This window comes from Carassius gibelio, chromosome B13 (assembly GCF_023724105.1).
Source record: "Carassius gibelio isolate Cgi1373 ecotype wild population from Czech Republic chromosome B13, carGib1.2-hapl.c, whole genome shotgun sequence".
NCBI classification, from domain to species: Eukaryota; Metazoa; Chordata; class Actinopteri; order Cypriniformes; family Cyprinidae; genus Carassius; species Carassius gibelio.
The window spans coordinates 23,501,173-23,522,623 of record NC_068408.1 but is presented as its reverse complement, the minus strand read 5'-3'; the positions used below and the strand labels follow the sequence as shown (position 1 = coordinate 23,522,623).

The window sequence follows — 21,451 nt, the reverse complement described above, 5'->3', positions numbered from 1 at the left end:
GACGCGGTGCGACGTGCCCATTTTTTCCAGGCGCGTCCGCACCGCATCGAGTTAAAAACATCTCAACTTTTCAGAATGCCGCAAGCGCACCGCAGGTCATGTGACAAGAACTAACCAATCAGCTTCATCCTTTCCCGGAACAATGTTGAAAATTCAGCCAAGATATAGGGACAGCTGTTCATAGCTGTATATTTGAAATAAATTTAGTAGCAGAGCTACTGCGAGCGATTTTTAGTAAGAAGGAGAAAGTGGCGCGCCTAGCGTTTTCCACGCGTTTTTAAGCGCGATATGTGAACGGCCCCTAAGAGTACAGCTCATTAGGTAGGTTTACATGCAATTAGTTTTAGAATGAATCCAATTCAGTTTATATGAGTCCTTAACATTGCAATGCAATTAAATGTGTTCTGAAATCTCTAACCAGTCCCTGCATTCAGAAGCGGAGAAGGCCACTTTGATAATTTAACCGGAGTTCACTTGAGTACACTTACTGTTTTTGCAACATCGAAGGGCCTGTTTACACCTGGTCAATGAATGTGTTTTTACTGATCGGAAAGGTATCTGATGTGTTAAAATGCTCCCATTTACATTCGGCAACATAAATGTGTCTCCTCCAAAACAAGTGTAAATCTGATCTTTAATTCTATCACTGTATACAAATTGAGCTGAGTTCACATCAGTTAAAGCAAAAGAAATGAGCTGCATTTTATCTTCAGCTAAGTTCACGATCAAAGACCAGAATAGAAATGAGCAAAATGAATACCCTCTGAAAAAGAGGCCATTAACACTTGGTCTTTTCATGATTGGAAAGATGTCTGATCAGAAAAAAGAAAAAAGTGACCAGGCTCTAAAAAGACAGCTGACATTTGTCAGAAGAGGTTTTTAGCAAATACTTAGTCCATCTACTAAAAGTTCATAAGACATCCAGTCAACATACACATGCTCTTTATGACGTAAAACTTGCATAAAAAAATGTGCATCTTGGCATTGCTCATGTGGGCAAGGTATTTTTGAGATAATAGTTAGTTTGAGATAAGAGCCATCTATCAGATAAGTAACACATAATTTGGATGTATGTAAACATATATTATGCTAATTACTTCAGGACATCTTATACCTTTTCAGCTTCTGGAGCTTTTCGACAGTGAAGATCCCCGAGAGCGGGACTTCCTGAAAACCATCCTGCATCGCATCTACGGAAAGTTCCTCGGGCTGAGAGCCTACATTCGCCGGCAGATCAACAATATTTTCTACAGGCAAATAACCCACCTCTGCTTTTTGCTCTAAAAATGTTCTCATTCATAAACTCTGTAATGGTAGACAGAAACTGTGAGCTCTTAGAAGCAAGCTGAGAAAAGTTGGCATTTGTGAGGAAAAAGGTGAGATGGATATCTCCTCCAGAATTGATCCATTGAGTCGATGTCCTTGATCTCGCACTGTAGGTTTATATACGAGACGGAGCATCACAATGGGATTGCAGAGCTTTTAGAAATCTTAGGAAGGTGAGTGTGACCACTATCAGTGCTACCATGACAAACCTGAGAGGAGGCCTTTCTCTTGTTGCTGACTGGTCTCTTGTTCTTCCCACAGCATTATTAATGGCTTTGCCCTGCCACTGAAAGAGGAACACAAAATGTTCCTCATCAGAGTGCTACTACCTTTACACAAAGTCAAGTCTCTCAGCGTCTATCACCCACAGGTACGCTTAAGGAGAACACTCTTTTGTTGAGGACTCTAATGGAGAAATGATTGCTTTTTGGAGGGGTTTGTGATTATGAGCTGTGGAAGCCACAGTATTCTCAGAATGCTCAGTAATTGCATTAAACCACAGTTAGTTCTGAAATGTAATTGGTTGAGTGGTGTTTCAAAAGAGCTTATCATTGAGTACAACACCACTGAGACGTTTCACTGTTATTATCGTTTATCGCATGTCTATTTAGCATCTTTTGGGACTGTTTTGTTTATATACAAACTCACAATTATGCTGAATATGAGCATGACTGCAGCTGAAGAGATCATGATAAAAGTACAATTGTATTTTCTAGCAATGGTAACTAGTTATATTGCTCCGTTTCAGACCATGAAGATGCACCTTTTTTCTAACAAACTGTTTCACATTTTCTCATTGATCGTGATATTGCAATGTGGTCAAAACACCCATGAAGTTTGCATAACTGCATTAGAAAGAGTACATTTTTGCTGGCATATCACCCCCCCTCCTCTGTATCCCTAGTCTTTACTTTATGATTAAGGCTTATAGGTTATGACAATATGCAAAATGGATTAATATATATATATATATATATATATATATATATATATATATATATATATATATATATATATATATATATATATATATATATATATATATATATAAAAGTAATTTCCTGTGCTTTCAGCTGGCTTACTGTGTGGTGCAGTTTTTGGAAAAGGACAGCAGCCTCACTGAACCCGTAAGATTTACAGCCTTTGCTGTTTCCTGTCACTATTAATAACATTTTCTTCCAGGCTTTTGTGTTTGAATTATCTTTCCATAGTAAACTTGAGAGAGCAAAGATGGCTTTCTCACAGATTTATTTCGCCTTCTGCATCAGGTGATTATGGGCCTGCTGAAGTTCTGGCCTAAGACCCACAGTCCCAAAGAGGTGATGTTTCTGAATGAGCTGGAGGAAATCTTGGATGTCATTGAGCCCTCAGAATTTGTTAAAGTCATGGAGCCTCTCTTCAGACAGCTGGCCAAGTGTGTATCAAGTCCGCACTTCCAGGTATTACAGCACAATAGTACTTTTCAAACTCCTTGAACATTGAGAGACCTGTTATCTTACCATTGACAGATGAAAAGACAAGCTTTTTAATACTAGCATATGCATTCGTAACAATGAAGTCAAAAGTTTACATACATCTTGCAGAATCTGCAAAATGTTAATTATTTTAATTAAAATAAGAGGGATCGTACAAAATGCATGTTAATGTTTATTTAGTACTGACCTGAATAAGATATTTCACATGAAAGATAGATGGAAAGATTAATAATTTAAATTATAAAAATGACCCCGTTCAAAAGTTTACATCCCCTGGATTCTTAAAGGGATACTTACCCTCATGTCGTTCCAAACCCTTAAAAGCTTAACACTTAAACACAATTTGAGATATTTTGGATCAAAACCGGGAGGTTTGTGACTGTCCCATTCACTGCCAAGTAACTTACACTGTCAAGGTCCAGAAAAGTATGACAGACATCAGTGGTTCAACCGTAACGTTATGAAGCAAAAAGAATACTTTCTGTTTGCAAAGAAAACCAAAATAACAACTTTATTCAACAATTCAGTTCCTCTGTGTCTCTTCATCGCCAAAGCACCATTTTGGAGAACATGAGCTGAAAACAGGCAGATTATGCTCTTCTGTGTCAGTCGTGACACAAGGATACGTTTTCTGCGTGTATTTATGCTTTGATTTGAAAGAAAACAGTGCATCCTTGTGACGTGTCTGACACAGAAGAGCGTAAGCTGCCTGTGTTCGGCTCATGTTCTCCAAAATTATGCTACGGTTATGAAGAGACACAGAGGACACGATTTTCATCCAAAATATGTTAAATTGTGTTCCAAAGACGAACTTAGATTTTACGGGTTTGGAATGACGTGGGGGTAAGTGAGAAAATTTTCATTTTGGGGTGGAGTATCCCTTTAATACTGTGTTGTTACTTGATCCACAGTGATAGTTTTGTTTAGTGATAGATGTTCACGAGTCCCTTGTTTGTCTTGAACAGTTAAACTTCCTGCTGTTCTTCAGAAAAATCCTTCAGGTCCCACAAATGTCTTGTGTATTTGATCCCTTTCCAACAATGACTGTGTGATTCTTAGATCCATCTTTTCACACAGAGGACAAAAAAAACAACAACAAAAAACCATTCAAACAGAATGAAAATGTGTAAATTTTTCTTATTTTGCCTGAATATCTGGACTATATGATATGACACGATGCTAACTTTTAACTTCAACTGAATGTAATGGTCATGTGTGCTGTAGGTTGCTGAAAGAGCATTGTATTACTGGAACAATGAGTACATCATGAGCCTGATCAGTGACAATGCCGCCAAGATCCTCCCCATCATGTTTCCCGCTCTCTACAAGAACTCCAAGAGCCACTGGAACAAGTACAGACACTAACTTCCCTTCTGGAACCATCACAGCCTGATTTTACATTAAGACAGATCATATTCAAAACACCAGAAGAGAGGAGCATTCTGTTCAAATGTCTGGACTAACAGAGCTGTGTTTGGTCCTGCAGGACAATCCATGGGCTCATCTACAATGCTCTGAAGCTCTTTATGGAGATGAACCAGAAGCTGTTTGATGACTGCACTCAGCAGTACAAGGCTGAGAAGCAGAAGTAAGTGAATGAGGGGAGGGAGTTTGTGTTGCTCTCCCATGATACTTGTCAGCAGTTATCATTTATTTCTCATAGTAATAATGTCTAAATAAGCAGTTGTCTTTGTTTTGCTCAAATTTCTGTAAACATTTTCTAAGCAAGTACATAGTGGTTTTCTCAGACGTTTCCTAAACTCTTTGTTGTTTTACTGTTATTCTCAGAGAGAAGTACAAGCTAAAGGAGCGGGAAGAAATGTGGCATAAAATTGAGGCGCTAGCAAAGCAGAACCCACAGGTAAACACCACTAGCTATCAAAAGTTATAAGTTTAGTTTATTTTTTATGATATATTTTTTTTATTCAGTTGAATAAATCAAAGTGAGAGTAAAGACTTTGTAGTGTTACAGAGTTTCACTGCTTCATCAAATGAAAAACTATCACCGTTTTCACAAAAATGTATTATTTTCTGCATTGATAATGTTACTTTAGCATATCATAATAATTTCTGAAGGATCATGTGATACTGAAAACTGGAGTGATGCATCACGAGAATAAAATCCTTTTTAAAATATATAATTGAATTAAAAAAAAAAACTCCTTTTTAAAAAAAAAAATTTTTTTTTTAAATCTTTACAACTGCTAACTTTTAAACAGTCATGTACATATAAAGACAAACAAATAGGACACGGTCAAACTCACTGAAGTCATACGTGTATGGATATATTTATTAAAAACATTAAAGAAATTAATGTTATCAGATGCACAAGCTTAAATATTGCTAGTGGTTTAGATATTAACTTTATTCCCAAAGCATTGTGTCTAGCTAAAACAGCCTGGTTCCCTTAATTACTGATAAGTATAAGGGGGAACTTGTTTTCTCTTTCTCTCTTTTTGCTTCACGTAATTAGACTGCATTAACTACAAACTACTCCTGAAGAGTGTAATTACCACAGCTCATCTCTCTCTCGAGTCACCAGTGTGCTCTTGAGGGTAAACACTAAAAGAGCCCAGAGTTAAATCAGATGTGATGAGGGATCCTGTCAATGTGTGTTTGTCAGCTATACGTTTTGGATTTTCACAGAGTACAAAGATTCAGCTGCGGCCCGGTCTGGCTCAAGAGGAGGTGAGTCATCCATCTCAACATAATAGTTATGTATTCATCTTACTCTGTGTTACTTTCATCTTTCCTACCAAGCTGGGTTTAGGTGTAGGCTGAACAAAAATCCTACACCAGTAATTCAGTATCACAGTTTTACTGGGAAACTCAACATAAATGGTTTAAATTTTAATAACCATACAGTTATGTCTGTTTTGGCAAAATTCAGTAAATTAGATACTTTGAAAGGTGCTTTATCTCATCTGATCTTTTTTTTTTTTTTTATATATACATATATTTGTGATGTTATGGATGCAAACAAAAAGAATATTCATAACGAATAATCTACATAAAACATTATGTAATGTGACTCGAAACAGTAACGCTAATTTATTTTTGGATAAGCCATATCCAAGGCCTTCATAAAACACAATTCTGTATCAGTGCAGTTACAAACAAAATATTGGGTACAGATGTATGTTCAGGTGTGAACTGAGGACATGTTTGTGTGTGTGCAGTATATGATGTATAATGAAGGAGGGATGCCCCTGTACTCAATGGAGACAGAGACCCCAACAGTCGAGGACATCCAGCTGCTGAAGAAGACTGTGGAAACAGAAGCCACACAGGTACAATCAAACACGTAACCCTGGACTAATGTGTGTCAACATGAACGTTTGTTGCACAGCGTCGGTGCCGAACTCATTTCTTAACGTTTGGTGTAGGCTACCTATTAGGGCTGCACGATATTGGGAAAAATGACATTGAAATATTTTAACATCGCTCGTGTTGTTTGAAGACGGTGAAGGTGAGCGCGCGCGTGCGGCCGGGGCCCTCTCTCTCTCTCTCTCTCTCTCTCTCTGCCCTGTTGAACGTTGAACCAGGGGGGCAGGGTTTCATATTTTTTGAAGCACCCCTGGGTGCCGCCATTGGCTAGTGGACCCCCACCTGCTGTTAGCATTCCATTGACTCCCATTCATTTTGGCGTCACTTTGACAGCGATTCACTTTACATCTGAGGCGTTTAAAGACTCCATTTGTCCATTAATTATTTCTAAAGAAACACAAAAATGTATAAAAGGCTCCATTACCTTGTATCTTATGTTATGTTACCATAGAAGCAGTTTTTGTAAAAAATAGGCTAACGATTGCGTCTTAACCAGCGACTCTCTGTCGAACAGTAGAGAAATTACTGTATGGACATGAGGAGAAGCTCGCAGGCAATCTTTTACTATCTATGAGGCTATCGGGGGACGTGGAGGCATAAAGTCAAGGGAGATCATTAATCAGAGTACTTACCAAAATGTGCTCCTGTTCACGCTCGCCTTCTCTGCAAGATTCGTTGTGTGATTCAGATTTATCTTGGCACAGCGATTAGGAGACTTACAGGTTGCTCACGTGACATGTACGTCATCAAGCTCAGTTTGAGTCTGCGCAGTACGCCTGACCCCCAGGAAGTGCTTGCTTCTAATTTACTTCATTTTTCTCCATTGAATCCAATGGTGTCGCTGTGTCCATTTCTTTTACTGTCTATGTGTTAAACCGACAGGACTTAAAAACACATGCAAATGATAAACTTTCACTCTATGAAGGCTAAGCTGTGCAATTAATCTGCGAATCACATTCGTCACGGGCCGGGGAGCAGCTGGCCCGTACAGTTAATGAATAACGGATCAACTACGACGATTTGATGCGATGTGACTTATCGTGGATTTGTACATCGTGATATCGATGCTTAAACGACACATCGTGCAGCCCTAGTACCTAGTGCAACACATGCTTTTCTGGACCTAATAAAGTAAAAAAATCAACTTGCTGCTTTAATAACTAACGTTGTGTAAAATAAACTACAGCTAATTTTAATTTAAGGTTTGCTTTTCAGTCCAACAGCATCAAATCAGTGTTAAAAGGAAAGGCTTAAAAACGATGTGTTCTGCTGAATGTCAAAACTGAAGTATACCTCGGGCTCTAGTCTAGCTGCAAGGTGCACTGTCTCAGTAATATAACCGTTCTCTTTCCAGGGGGTAAAAGAAATCAAGAAAGATAAAGTTTTGATGAGGCGAAAGTCTGAGCTGCCGCAGGACGTGTATACTATAAAAGCCCTGGAAGCTCACAAGCGAGCAGAAGAGTATCTGACGGCCAACCAGGAAGCCCTCTGACCGGGGAGCACCGCCACCCTCCACCGCGCCCCCCTCATCTTGGTCCAAAATCATCGCCTGCTGTGACCCACCTCTCTATTCCTCTGCCTCTATCTTTACTCTTCCTCCCTCACTGTTGGAGAGCCCCGTCTGTAAAAATCCAGCCCGCAGAGCAGTAGAGAGCCCCCCTGAACTCTGTCCCACCCCCTATGTGCGCACAAACACTTTCCAAAGTCTTCACAAACCCATGGCTGCTGATCCTCACATCCAGCTGAATCTGTTAGAAAGCAGTGTGGGTTACAAATAATCAAAGTATGCTCTTCTCCTGCTTTGTTTTCTCCACACTCCACTTCATTTTGCCCAATTTATGCCGTCTCCATTTGTCCGCATGCTCCCGGCCCGTTCTTACCCCTGCTTGAGAGCTTCTCCTGTACTCCAGTTCACTGCTGCTGTGAATCTGTTTGCAATGAAGGAGCCACACTTAACTAAGTGAATCATGTTACTTAAGACGGAGTAACAAGACTGTGACCCCGTGTGGGGGCTATTCTTGACATTCAAACAAAAAACTACATGGAGCAACTTGTTCCTTACTAAGAAGCTTTATGAATTAAATGCAAATTGGAGATATGCCCATCAATTTCAGACACTTTCCTAGATATACACCTGAAATAGTTTCTCGGTAGTGGCCTGGTGCTGTAAAAGCTTCAGGTAGTCATCTGAAGAAGTCATTTTTGAGTTCACGGCTACATATTAAAGAGGCAGAGGCTGAAGAGTTCGACCTCATCCATTTGCTGTTTTCCCAGTGATTGAGTTAATGATTGTCAAAAATGAGAAAAAGGGAGATTTAAGCAATCATCTCTATACACACCACCAGCAGAGCGCTTGATGAAAATGCTGTAAAAGTAACGTTAGTGGCGGAAAAGACAAGAATGTGCTTTAAACGCATGCACCAATCTGTGTTTTTATTTCTCTAACCGATACCCATCAGCTCGAAACGTCCTTTATTTTTCACCGCCTAGCGTCAGCAAGGTGTCTTGGTTTGTCTTCATAGGTTTCTGTGATGTATGAAAACTAGACAAGAATGAAAAACAAACTCCCGTCGAGTCTTTAAAAAGGCTTGGGAACTACTGTCATGTCCAAAATCATGTTTTTTTTTTTTTTTCACTTTAGCCTAAGCAATATTTTTTTTTCAGGAGTTCGAACAGAATGGAGGACTTGCACTGGTCTAGTGTACGATCAAGCGCTATACAATCCTCCTGGTAGGACTATATACTTGCAGAGAAAAGAAACTCGCTTACCTGTCCAGGCTTTATATATGGAAAACCGACAGTCTGCAGTTGCTGTCGCAAATACTTGTGTACTGTATATTGTCATGTATACTGCTTATGATTGCTTCCTTGCCCACCCCATTCCCTCTTCCTGTCCTAAGTTCATCTTTTCTTTCATTCTGTTTGCTTGATCGACTCCATTCTGATGCATGATGTCCCCTCTCTGTTGTCACTTTGATCATTCCAATAGTGAGGGAACACTAACTCCTCCCACTGGCTGCTGGACAATGCAAAACGGCTTCGCATTTTTAGCTCAAAGGTCTCGCTGTAATTCGCCCAGATGTCCACTTGCTGTGCATTCAAGCTGCTACACTTCTTCTATCGCTCCAAACTTGTGCTTTTACAGCCTATTAGTATGGAGTGAAGAGGTGAAGTCTCTAAATCATTAGCTGTTTGAAGTGTTTTATCTCCGCCTATCAGCGTATGACCTATCCGTGCAATCAAGAGCATGAATTGCCAACTTTGTTGCCTCTAAATAATCGACCAAAACATTCCAGAAACAATCAGAGGCAACTTCACTCTTGAACGCATCATGCTTCCTTTCTCAGTGCAGCTTGACAGGCGGATGGGGCCGTGTTCAGCTTGTCCGGCAGCAGCAAGAAACTAAGAACGTATGGGTCTCTCCACACTCATCCGTCCCTTTCCCTCCTTCCCAAGTCTGACACTAATCTCAAGCTGCTTTCCAGGTCATATGTACATATGTTGTACTTTAATTAGGTTGAGCATTACATAGTATGAAAGTCATATTTTGTACAGATGTTCATGTATGTACAGAACAAAAATAAAGAAACACAAAAGATGTGACGGCCGTTTGTGTTGCTCCGGCCGTGTGAGAAATATAAAGGATCAGTCACTCATTGCACAGGTATCAACAACAGTCAGATTAATGGAGATGTGAGTATTACAGAGATGCACCATTACATGTGTATACAGTCATACAAAAGCAACCACTAAGTTTAGCTAAATTCTTCACTTTACAAAAAAAAAAGAAAGCAAAAGAACACTCTGCATCATTAATACAACTGGGTTAAAAAGCATTTGGGATGTTTTTAGGACAGTTCTGCATCAACTGGACACTGGCTGTGCATCGGTTCAAAGCAATTAAAAGCAAGCAATTCGATTTCAGTCCACGGTTTGAATAAACCACAACTAAAGTGATGAATGCCCTTTGATTTGTGTGCGATGTCAGAAGCTCGGTTTCATGTTTCTGCAGTAGGTGAGATGAGGCTCTTGAAAGGGTTTCACTTGCGTTCCAGTCTCAGGCCTGCAGAGCTCTGTCTGGACTGAAGCGTCTGCTGGACCATGTCCTTCCACTGGTCATCAGAGATCTCCTGGGCCCAGGCAGGGATTCCCAGAGTCGGCAAATTTATTGCCGCCATGGTCCTTTTCACCAGCTCAACATGATCTGTTAAAGAGAAACTATTAAATATCTAACATATACTGGTACCTACCTGATAATAGTTGTTAAACAATCGCTTCAAAAAAAAAAAAAAAAAAATGTTTACATAATATCTGTTTGTGTACTTTGTATATAAATACACATACATGCATTTAAGAAAAATATTTTACATTTTTATATTGAATATATTTATATGTGCTATTTGTATGAATATAAATATATACATGGAAATATTTTCTAAATAGATGCTATATGTGTGTCTTTATATATACTTAATAAATATATAAACAGTGCACATACATTATGTAAAACAAAAAACTTTTATTTTGAATGCGATTAATTGTTTGACAGCACTAATTAACACATTTTATAATGCTAATATCAACTAGTAAATGTTGGTAGATATTAGAGCTTTATTATTATTTTAAATGTATCTATGTTGGTATAAGATAATGGGTATTTTATTGTGCATACTTATTTTGTATTTAGTTTACCTTTGCTGTCATCTAACGACCATCTTTAAAAACACTTAATATAATCTATGGTAGAGAAAACAAAATACAGAATAATGTGATGCCTTACTTAAACTTTTATTAGGACTGACTTTAGGGTTTTATTTTACATTTAAGGAAAACGGTACAGATTTTTAATACTACACAGTGAAAGGCCACAACATGGATCATCTGTTTGTCAACTTATAAACTAAATCTTGACTGGGTGTTTAATTATTCAACCGGTTATTTCCAACTGCACATTTTCTGTATTAAATATTACTGTCTTTTGTTCTTTCATCATTTCACCTTGTTTATTCCAATTGCGCATTTTAAAAAAAACTAACAAAAAACTAATATTACTCTGTTAAATTCAACAAGTTTGGTTGTGCATTAGTTTTTTATAAACAGTGCTAGTATTACTTAAATTAAATTAAACAATTTAGTGTACTTTACTAGCATTAAGTTGTATTCTTTATAATGGCCATTTAAAATATCAGTCAACCAAGTAGAGTCAGATTTACAAGTATATCATTTTTCACAACAGCTTAAAAGAAAATCATGTTACAATATTTTAAAATCTTCATGGATTATAGCATATTAAAGATCGGTTATGACATGATTTACATGATACTTTAAACAAAAAGCTTTTTCTTCTTTTTAATAGCTGATTTGTTCTATATTTTGGTCCCTCACTGACAGAACTCATGCCTCAGTGTGTGTGTGTGAGACCCCAGTGTGAAGTCTGCTCTTGTCCTCACCTGGATCCATAGGAATGGACGCGTGACTTCTTTGGGCAGCAGCTCCTTCAGGATCCTCCTCTTCATCGCTGTCAGGAGGAGGCGCCTGTGGCAGGAACAGACCCATGGCCTGCAAAAAAGATCATGATGTTGACAAGCAGTTCATTTATGAACGTAATCAGCGAGTAAACCACCCTGGTTAAAAAGAAAGCCTCCCTGTACCTCTATTCTGTCCTGGACGTCCTGCAGCTGCTCTGCGGCGGTCCCCTCGTCCGCGGGCTCTGTGTGTGAGCCGTTCATCCCGTCCGGGTCTTGATTCAGAGGCTGGTAGTAGTATCCAGTAGTGTCCTCCTCCTCCCCCTCCTCCTCCAGGTCCTCCCCGCTCCAGTCCTCCGGCTCTGCGGGCTCCGAGGGCTCTGAGGCCCGCTCCTGCAGCTCCTCCTCGGGCTTCGGTAAGATTCTCTCGGGACCCATCTCTCCGGCCCTCGCCACTTCCATTCACCAGCAGCTAACAGACACAGCGAGATCTTCAGTTCTGTTAAACCCCTGCCCGCCTCTTGACGTGTTACAACATATGTGTTTTATACATGTCTATAAGTAATTTGCGTTGTACAGTCAACATCCACCTGTCACAAAGTAATCTTGCGATTAAAATCCTGTTCCAGGATATTGACTAACGAATACGACTGTTTACCACACAAAGAAACCTGTTGTAAATAATCTCAGGTGATTTTCTCTTACCCGTTTCTTCTGTGGAGTTCTTTTATCCAATGTTTTCAGTAGCTGTATCTTTAGCTGGGAGCTATCATTTGCTTCCGGTACTGCGCAGAAACACAACTGCGCATTGATTGCGTCACGTGCTAAGCGACTGAATGTTAAAAAATAAGCGAGTTTTGTTTTGTTGGTAATCTCTGATTTTTTTAAAATGTATTTTTACCTTAATATCAGCTTCTCTTCTATTTGTGTTCGTGAATCCATGCTTTTATTCTGCTTTGTCCTGCCTTTGATAAACTGTATATATATATAAAATACAAAAAGTTAATGAGTTAATGGATTTGTTGTTTTCTTGTCTTTTAATCTCTCGTTTTCTGTCTGTGTAATTATTGTTGAGTGCTGTTTGTTTTATGTGCTTGTTTATCAATAAATAAATAAATAAATGCAACTAACTGCAGAGATGTAGTCAGTCATTTGGATTTGTAAATCGTTTGTATGATTTTCATTTTGAACCTAATGATTTGGTTACATTTAATGTATATTAAAGCAATTTTTGAAATGACAAACTAAAGAGTTATACATCTTAAACATAAGCAATGTATTTTTTATTTATTTAGCAAATTATAGTTTGTCATTTGATATGTTGCTCTTGTTGTACATGTTTCTTATTATTTCATAAATAAACAAGTAAAGAAATTAATATACGAGGTCTAATAATTCAATAATTTTGAGTTAATTGTAAAAACCAATGAAAACATGTTTTACAATAATGCGTTGTGAACGTCGCCACACACACACACACACACACACACACACACACACACACACACACACACACACACGTCACGGTGGCGTTTCTCCGCGTCACGTGTGTTTGAGCGGGAAATGACCTGCTGCAGATCGCCTTGCTTTTTCCGGTGAAAGCTGCGAGCTCCTGTTGAGGAAAACCACTCTTGTATTATTATCAAATAGGACGAGAAATTAGCTAAGTATGAACATATATTTTTGCGGAAGCATCCGCGGAGGAAGACAAGACGTGAATATTTACCAGAGAATAGTGAAGAAGTTGCAGCAGTATGGCACGGTTTTGACGGAGCACGTGAGCTCTGGTAGTCTGTCTGAAAAGGGTGATTCACTTCTGCTCTCAGAATATTCCTATTAAATATCTATCCATATAGCATTGTTTGGTGTGTGAATAACTTCAAACGCTTCTATAAAACGGTTATTCCACATAACAGTTAACGTTACGTAGTAAGGTTTCACAAAATAAAACCTAGCAAATGAAGTGTGATGTTATTAAAAACATTATTCTTCCGCCAAACAATATTTTAGTTCCACAGAAACGGTTATGCTTGCCGAACAACAGAGACGTAAACAAACGGTGTACAGTGGGGCTCGAAAGTTTGGGAACCCGTGGTTCTTAATACTGTGTTCTGTTACCTGATGATCCTCAGCGGTCTTTCTGTTTTGTGATGGTTGTGCATGAGTCCCTTGTTTGTTCTGAACAGTTAAACTGAGCAGCGTTCTTCAGAAAAATCTTTAAGGTCCTGCAGATTCTTCAGTTTTCCAGCATCTTTGCATATTTGAACCCTTTCCAGCAGTGACTTTATGATTTTGAGATCCATCCTTTCACACTGATGACAATTGAGGCACTCAAACACAACTATTAAAAAAAGGTTCAAACATTCACTGATGCTAAACCTTTTTTTAATAGTTGTGTTTGAGTGCCTCAATTGTCATCAGTGTGAAAGGATGGATCTCAAAATCATAAAGTCACTGCTGGAAAGGGTTAAAATATGCAAAGATGCTGGAAAACTGAAGAATCTGCAGGACCTTAAAGATTTTTCTGAAGAACAGTTCTCAGTTTATCTGTTCAGAACAGCAAATCTTTGTTGTTGTTTTGTACTAAATGTAAACATCTTTTATGTACAATATCTTACTCAGGACAGTACTAAATAAAAAAAACATGCATTTAGTATGATCTCTCTTATTTTTTGAAGATTCTTCACAGATTTTGCAAGGGGTGCCCAAACTTTCGAGCCCCACTGTTTGTTTTTAGAGTAATTTACAAGAGCTTCGAACGTGGCTCAGCCAATCAGAATCAAGGACAGGAACTATGTGTTTTATAAAGATGATCGCAGGTCAGCATTGAACATTGTTTGCTTGTCCAGGTGAAGATGCGGCTTTGGATGGAGATAAAGCCATTCATGATCGAGATGTGGAGTGGCTGATGAAGTCTGATGGTGAGAGATCATATGACACGTTCATAATTTTGACATTGCATTTAAACGTGTTGTTCCTCTGGAACTGTAATAATATAGTCAACCGTTTTCAATCAAGTGGCATTTATACATTTTGTTTGTAAAGGTTTCAAGTGAAAGGAATGTGGTTCTCTGCTGGACACCTGTGTGAACTTGAGCAGATACTTCCACTAAAGTCACCAAAACCTCATGGAAACTTTTATATTTTGTTATCCGCTGTAGTAATATTCATTTTAAATTGTGATTTACAGTGTCAGTTTTCTCAGTTCCTGGAGGGCCACAGCTGGGCACAGTTTAAACACACCTGATCCAGCTGATCAAGGTCTTCAGGATTACTAGAAACTAACAAAGAAGGTGTAGAGCCGTGGCCCTCCTGGTATAAGTACTTCATGGGTCACTGTAGCATATTAAATCCACCATTGTGAGATTCATATTTTATATACTGTAATATAAAGAGGCAAAGTGCATTGATGATGATAATTTAACTTGCCATGAAATAGTCTAAATGTATTTCATTCCATAAATTGACCATAAAATCCCTATGTATCATGTATGATACAAAACACTTATGCATAAACAAATTAAGAAAAAATACATAAATATATATATATATATATATATATGTTCATAAGTACACTAAAATAAGTAAATAAATAAAAATAAATACAACTAAAACAAGTAAATAACTTTTAATTTAGCGGCCCCATCTGAGCTGATATGTATATGGCCAAAAAGTCATATGAATTTCTGTTTCATTGAGAATCAGTGAGGTCTTTATAACAAACTACTTACATAAAATGCAGATAAATATGAGTTGTCTCTCTATATCTCCAGGTAATGTGTCTTAACAAGATAAACTATGAATGAATGTTCAAAACATCTAATGCAATTATGTATTCTTACATTTACATAAAAAAATTAACGTACCAAAACTTAAAGAAGGATGTATTTACAATTACAATAGAAGGTCTTTTACTTGAAACCTTTTAGCATTAACCTGGTCCTTAGTTGCTCTTGACTGTCTTGGTTCTGTTGTATCAGTGTTGTTTTCGGTCTCGTCTCAGTGATCGTAGCGGAGGTGACACAGCCGTCTTTAGGAGTGGGGTATGAGCTCGGCCGAGCTGTGGCACTCAACAAAAGGGTTTTCTGTCTCTTCAGACCTTCTTCTGGAAAAGGTATGAAGACTTTCACACGTGACACTGGTTTTGACAGGTTTCATGAGATTCACGGCAGGTGTTTAGACAGATATCCACCTAGATACAGTATTATTCATCTCCCTCCCTCCCTCCCTCCAGTGCTGTCTGCCATGATCAGAGGAGCGTCCACAAACTCTCTCTTCCAAGTCCAGGACTACACAGAGGATGAAGTCGAGAGGATCTTGGAGAAATATTTTGATTCTATCGCCAAGAATTGAAGAGCATATTTCAGCAAATCATAACAGATAAGCACAACTTCTGTATGCTTCTCCTCTCATTTTAGAAAGTCAGTAGGACTTGGAAATTAAGTGGTGTATTGCTACTTACATGTGAATAAATGTTTTTCAGCTAAACACCGGTGTTACACTGGGTTATATACTGTTAATCAATGATGGTGCATAAATATCACACTGTTGGGAGTATCCAGAAAAAAGGTTGAGATCCACATACTGTCATTGTTTTGAATTGTCCACCAGGGGTCACTTGATGTCTTTTTACTACAGTATTCAGAGTGCACAGATAAAGTAGGTTAATTAAATTCACAAGTTCAGAATGTCACAAGACAAAGCCAAACGTTTTCTTTCTTTTTTCGGGGCTCAAAACTGTCAGTATGCATTATGGCACAGTTTATGTCTTCATTATGTGATTCAGGGCTAAAAGGGATGTAGTGTGTTGCATAAAGTAAATTTAATCATGGCATTGTTTTAGACATGGAGTTCAGCTATTACACAGTTAAAAACTTTAATACACAAGGATCTGTATAAAAATACACATTACAATAAAAAACAAATATACATTTCAACAATAAATTACATAAATTATATTTACACGTAAGGATACTGTTGTTATTGTATAATTATCTATCACAAAAATCATCGCATGAAATTCATCTCACTATACTGCTTTAAAAAGCATCACTGTAATGTTAAATATGTTAAACATTGCATTGTCATTTAAAAAAAAATCATAAAGCAAGTACTCAAAGAATAAAACTTACTTAGCATATACTCACATTGAAATATTTTACAGTTTGAACACTTGGCGAAAATGGCTACACACAAACCTGAAATTAAAAGCTCTTTTAGTAATATGGCTTAATTGTATACATACAGTACTAAAGTAACACACGATGGAAGTTTGATATATTTGAGTGGTTCAGTGCTTCCCTTTATTTGACATGCAGTCCATTAGTGCTACTGTTTACTCTGAGTACAGACGTCATATCAACAAATACAGAAGCTCTCCGGCTGTGTGTACCTTGAAGTCAATATGATACAGCATCTGCAACCCACCTTACCTTCATAATGGGACATACTGTATTCCCTGCTGATGCAATATATTAAAATGAGAAAGAGTAACGTGTGATTAAAGTTGATCAATTTTCAGCCGACTGAGTATTGGAAAGTGCTCTCCAAATGGAAATCAAGAAAGCCCTGAAGCCCCGAGAAAGTCTGTTTCCTTTATAATAATTCTCTTGATTTGTTTATTTTTATCATTTTATTTATATTTTGTAAAACCTTACACTAAAGACCCCATTAGTTGACAATACCTAATGCATTTACTAAAAGTTACTATCAATGAGATATTTTTTACATTTATTTATTAATCTTAGTTGTTGTTAAAATATAGTTCAGGTTAGCTTAGGCCTATTCAATAATATTAACAGATATTTTGAATTTAATTACTAATGTTGAAATGAACATTAAAGGGATGGTTCAGCCAAAAATGAAAATCTGATGTTTATCTGTTCACAGCCAAGATGTAGGTGACTGCTTCTTCAGTAGAACACAAACGAAGATTTTTAACTTCAACTGTTGCAGTCTATCAGTCTTATAATGGCAGTCAATGGGCTGCATGGACTTGAGAGTAAAAAAATATTCACAGACAAAACCAAATTAAACACAGCGGCTTGTGACGATACGTCGAGGTCTTAAGACATGAACCGATCAGTCTGTGCTAGAAACTGAACAGTATTTATATCGTTTTTTACCGTTGATGCACCGCAATGTGCCACTATCCTGAGTGCGTTCACAACATCTGGCATGTGACGCGTGTACGTGCTCTTTCATAGTAGACGGATATAAGTAGATGCCTCATTAGTGATTGTTTCTATGGGCCATGATACATTTCAAAATGGCAGATGCTTCAACATATCTGAAACGGTCGAAAAGGGCCTCTATACATATCTATGATAGGAAGATGTGCAGAAGCGATCTGTCGCGCATATACTTACACAGTGCAGAGAGATTGCAGACGTGTTCACTGGCACTGCAATGATCTGAATATATTTTATATATTGTATATTATTATATATCTAAAGAAGTACAGATCATCACAATGGAAGAAGATTTTGATAACATAATCGGACAACGTGGAGTTTTTTGCCCAACCATATTTATTTGACGTCACGCACCAGATGTTGTGAATGCACTCAGGACAGTTGGACATTGCGGTGCATCAAAAAATTATATAAATACCTGTTGTTTTGTGTCTTAAGAGCGCAGGGTTTGGTCAGTGTATTTTTATTTATTTTTTATTCTCAAAGCCATATGCAGCCCATTGACTGGCATTATAAGACTGATAGACTACAACGGTTTGAGTTAAGAATCTATCCCTTTAATAATTTTTATTGTCTGTAAGCAACCTTACTGTAATGTTAACCTTTTTTTCAGTGTTAAAAATGTTAGCACCTGGTGACCAAAGTTACATGATTACTGTTAGCTAGAAAGCATTTTTCTGTTATGGTGCCTTTGAGGGAAAAAAGGTTAAAGACCAAAATAAAATACCAGAAAAAAGGTTTTCATTTCTTATTAAAAATAAACCCCTAAAAATTGGGGGAGGAAATAGATTCTGACTCTCCATGGTTCAGGGTTTCCAGCAAAAATAATGCTTGGTGAGAGCTTTTTTTTTTGGAGGCAGAGTAAGTACATTTTTATATTAAATATTACACAGAAAAGCATCTCTTATCTTTAGAAAATTTTTTCCAAAACCAGATACAGGTATTATTGATTACATGTTGACTCTCACTGACCTAATGTTCCCTCAGCAGCTCATGCCTCACTTGTGGCATCTTTAATAAAATAACATTAACTAATTGGTTCTTTATTTCTGTGTTATCCTTTGGATATGACCACCTGCTTCTTAGCGACCAACTCTCAGATTAATGAGTACCGTCTTTATCTTTTGAGAGGTCAGAAGTGGTCTTTTACTTCAACAAGAGCAGCTGCATGATTTCTGTGGCTAAATGATGTCTGTGTTCAGCCTCTTCTTCTCAAGCTCAGCTGGAGCCGGAGACTGGAGGAAGCTGATCTTGCATTCCTGTTGTGCAGGCACAGAGTTTGTTCGGCATCGGTGGAATGGGCGATGATGAGCGGGGGCTGGTCTGCACTGACAGCGAGCCGATCGGTCCTGGCAATGTCCGCGCAGCACCAGACCAGCTGTTAGTGCCACCATGGCCAAAGTCATGCCCCCCAAAACCAGCAAGATGATGAGCTGCAGCTCTGACAGCCCTTCTGCCCCATGCTGAGTCACCACTGAGATTTTTAACCGGTGTCTTTCATGCTCACTAGGAGTGGTCCCATGGGACAGATTGACTGGGGCAGGTTTGCTCAGCATAACTATGTCTCCTTCGCCCCTGAATGGAGACACTGCTTGAGATCCTGACTCCCACACGGGAATCTCGCAAGTTCTTCCAGTGAACCCTGGAGAGCAGAAGCACTGGAAGGTGGAGACTCGGTCTATACAGCGTCCTCCGTTGAGGCAGGGCTGGCTGGCGCAATCGTCCAGGTTTATGGTGCAGAAACGGCCGGTGAAACCCGCAGGGCACAGACAGGAAAAACGGTTCACGCCATCCAAACAGGTGGCGCCGTTGGCACAGGGGCGCATCAGGCAGTCATCCATGTTGGTCTCACAGCGGGGCCCCGTGAAGCCAGCCAGGCATCGACAAGACAGTTTTGGAGCATAACCACCCAGATCCTCACAGAGACCACCATTTTTGCAGGGGGACCTGCAGCAGTAAACATAAGAATTGAAAATACACTGTTTTGCCAAACAGATTAGAACATCGCATTCTAATTAACAGGTTTGGCTACTTTAGTAATTGCCATGAGTACAAACCTTAATGTTTAAACATAAAATAGAATCACATAGCAATAGTCTGGACAGGACCCTTTGCTATTCTAACATGACAGTGCCTCTGTGTATAAGGCAAGGTTAAAATTTGATTTGATTCAGTCAGTGTGGAAGAACTTGACTAGTCTGCAGAAAGCTAAGTCCTAATCCCAGCTGAACACCTCTGGTGTGACTTTAAATGAAGATCTTGAGCAAAAACCCACCACCAAACACCAATGAATTGTATTGGGACACCCCCTTCTTTAGAATGGAAAAATTCATAAATTGATGGATTGTATATTTTGAATGCAACATAAAGGCCAAAGTATACTTAGGTTTTTATGTGTACACAGGTGTGCATGCAGTGATTATGACACAAATTACATCATCAGCATAGTATACACTTACACATATAAGTCATGCACCTTGCATGCACATGCACCTTGATTGTTTTCCACTAATTGGCTAAAGACCAAATATTGCTACAAGTGTGATTGCATAATTTAATCATTGCTGTTAATAGTGTTCATCATCTGGTTGACTAAGTCTTGTATAAATTTTCTGAAAATTTCTGTCATATGCACATAAACTGACAGTCACCTCTGACAAACTACTAATAAATATTGTAGAAACTTAATTTTCTGTAAAGTTTCTTTGCAATGATTTGTATCTTAAAAAGCGATATACAAATAAACTTGAATTGAAGAGATGGAACAACATCAAACTTTTGGACGACAAAATACTTTTTTTTTTTTGTTACTAGATTAACACTTGCCCTCAACTAAAAGGGTACCAAAACTAGTATAGAGATGAAAGTTTGTAGTGTTTATATTGCAACCGCCTGAGTTTGGTCACGAAGGAGTATTCTTTCAAATGCTATGCATTCAGATATGCATATACATCAGGAAGTATTTTTGGACTTAAAGGGATACTCGGGCCACAAGGATGCGCATTTTCTACGTGTATTTTTGCTTTGATTTGAAAGAAAACAGTGCATCCTTGTGGCACTGATGAAGTTGTTATTTTTGTTTTCTTTGCTTACAAAAAGTGTTCTGGTCACTTCATAAAGTAATGGTTGAAAATCTGATGGCAGATGGACTATTCTGACAATGTTTTTCATACTTTTCTGGACCTTTACAGTGTTATTCACTTGGCAGTCTATGGGACAGTCACAAGCCTCCCAGTTTTCATCCAAAATATCTTAAATTGTGTTCTGAAGACAAACTAAGCTTTTACAGGATTAAATGACAAAATTTTCATTTTGGGGTGGAGTATCCTTTTAAGTCCCTGCTGCCAAGTACATAATACAATTATAAATTATGTGGAATTTTTAGTAAATGAAAAGCACTGAATCAATAGGAGTGGTTACTAAATTAAAAAGACTCACTGAGCTAAAAATTATTGTCAATATGCCTATATAAACACCATCTGAAAGAACTGTATTACATGTATTTTAAATGTATAGACTGCTGAGTGATGTAAAATCTGATTCTTTTCTCTAAATATTTCTTCCTCAAAAGTACAAAAAAAACTAAAAATCTTAATGAAACTATTAAGGACTCAGTACTGGAATCATAATGGTTAAAATCCTTATGATTTCCTGTTATATTGAC

The 21,451-nt window shown here is 38.1% G+C and overlaps 4 protein-coding genes across 6 annotated transcripts in view; 2 read left to right on the top strand and 2 right to left on the bottom strand.

Annotated features, from left to right (window-relative positions):
• ppp2r5d (protein phosphatase 2, regulatory subunit B', delta) overlaps positions 1-9,726 on the top strand; it is a 30,135-nt gene extending 20,409 nt beyond the window's left edge. Inside the window, exons 7-17 of the mRNA XM_052572035.1 lie at positions 1,123-1,253; positions 1,440-1,499; positions 1,588-1,696; positions 2,400-2,453; positions 2,595-2,765; positions 4,026-4,153; positions 4,288-4,389; positions 4,590-4,662; positions 5,448-5,489; positions 5,981-6,091; positions 7,483-9,726. Coding sequence (XP_052427995.1) covers positions 1,123-1,253; positions 1,440-1,499; positions 1,588-1,696; positions 2,400-2,453; positions 2,595-2,765; positions 4,026-4,153; positions 4,288-4,389; positions 4,590-4,662; positions 5,448-5,489; positions 5,981-6,091; positions 7,483-7,620 — 1,119 coding nt within the window. The 3' untranslated portion in view covers positions 7,621-9,726. The remainder of the gene's footprint in view (positions 1-1,122; positions 1,254-1,439; positions 1,500-1,587; positions 1,697-2,399; positions 2,454-2,594; positions 2,766-4,025; positions 4,154-4,287; positions 4,390-4,589; positions 4,663-5,447; positions 5,490-5,980; positions 6,092-7,482) is intronic.
• Positions 9,607-12,427, bottom strand: mea1 (male-enhanced antigen 1). Its single transcript, XM_052572036.1, has 4 exons — positions 12,299-12,427; positions 11,780-12,065; positions 11,579-11,687; positions 9,607-10,332 (listed from the first exon to the last, which is right to left on the bottom strand). Exons 2-4 carry the CDS (start codon positions 12,053-12,055, stop codon positions 10,169-10,171), a joined length of 549 nt encoding a protein of 182 aa, XP_052427996.1. The 5' UTR covers positions 12,056-12,065; positions 12,299-12,427; the 3' UTR covers positions 9,607-10,168.
• A 705-nt stretch (positions 12,428-13,132) lies between these two features.
• On the top strand, positions 13,133-16,081 carry dnph1 (2'-deoxynucleoside 5'-phosphate N-hydrolase 1). The gene is made up of 4 exons (XM_052572034.1): positions 13,133-13,398; positions 14,443-14,514; positions 15,597-15,707; positions 15,828-16,081. The coding sequence occupies exons 1-4, from the start codon at positions 13,263-13,265 to the stop codon at positions 15,944-15,946; spliced, it is 438 nt and encodes a 145-aa protein (XP_052427994.1). The 5' UTR covers positions 13,133-13,262; the 3' UTR covers positions 15,947-16,081.
• A 377-nt stretch (positions 16,082-16,458) lies between these two features.
• Positions 16,459-21,451, bottom strand: part of LOC127969892 (protein delta homolog 2-like) — a 32,452-nt gene continuing 27,459 nt past the window's right edge. For all 3 annotated transcript variants that reach the window (XM_052572031.1, XM_052572032.1, XM_052572033.1), the window contains exon 6: positions 16,459-19,734. In XM_052572031.1, coding sequence (XP_052427991.1) covers positions 18,969-19,734 — 766 coding nt within the window. In that variant the 3' untranslated portion in view covers positions 16,459-18,968. The remainder of the gene's footprint in view (positions 19,735-21,451) is intronic.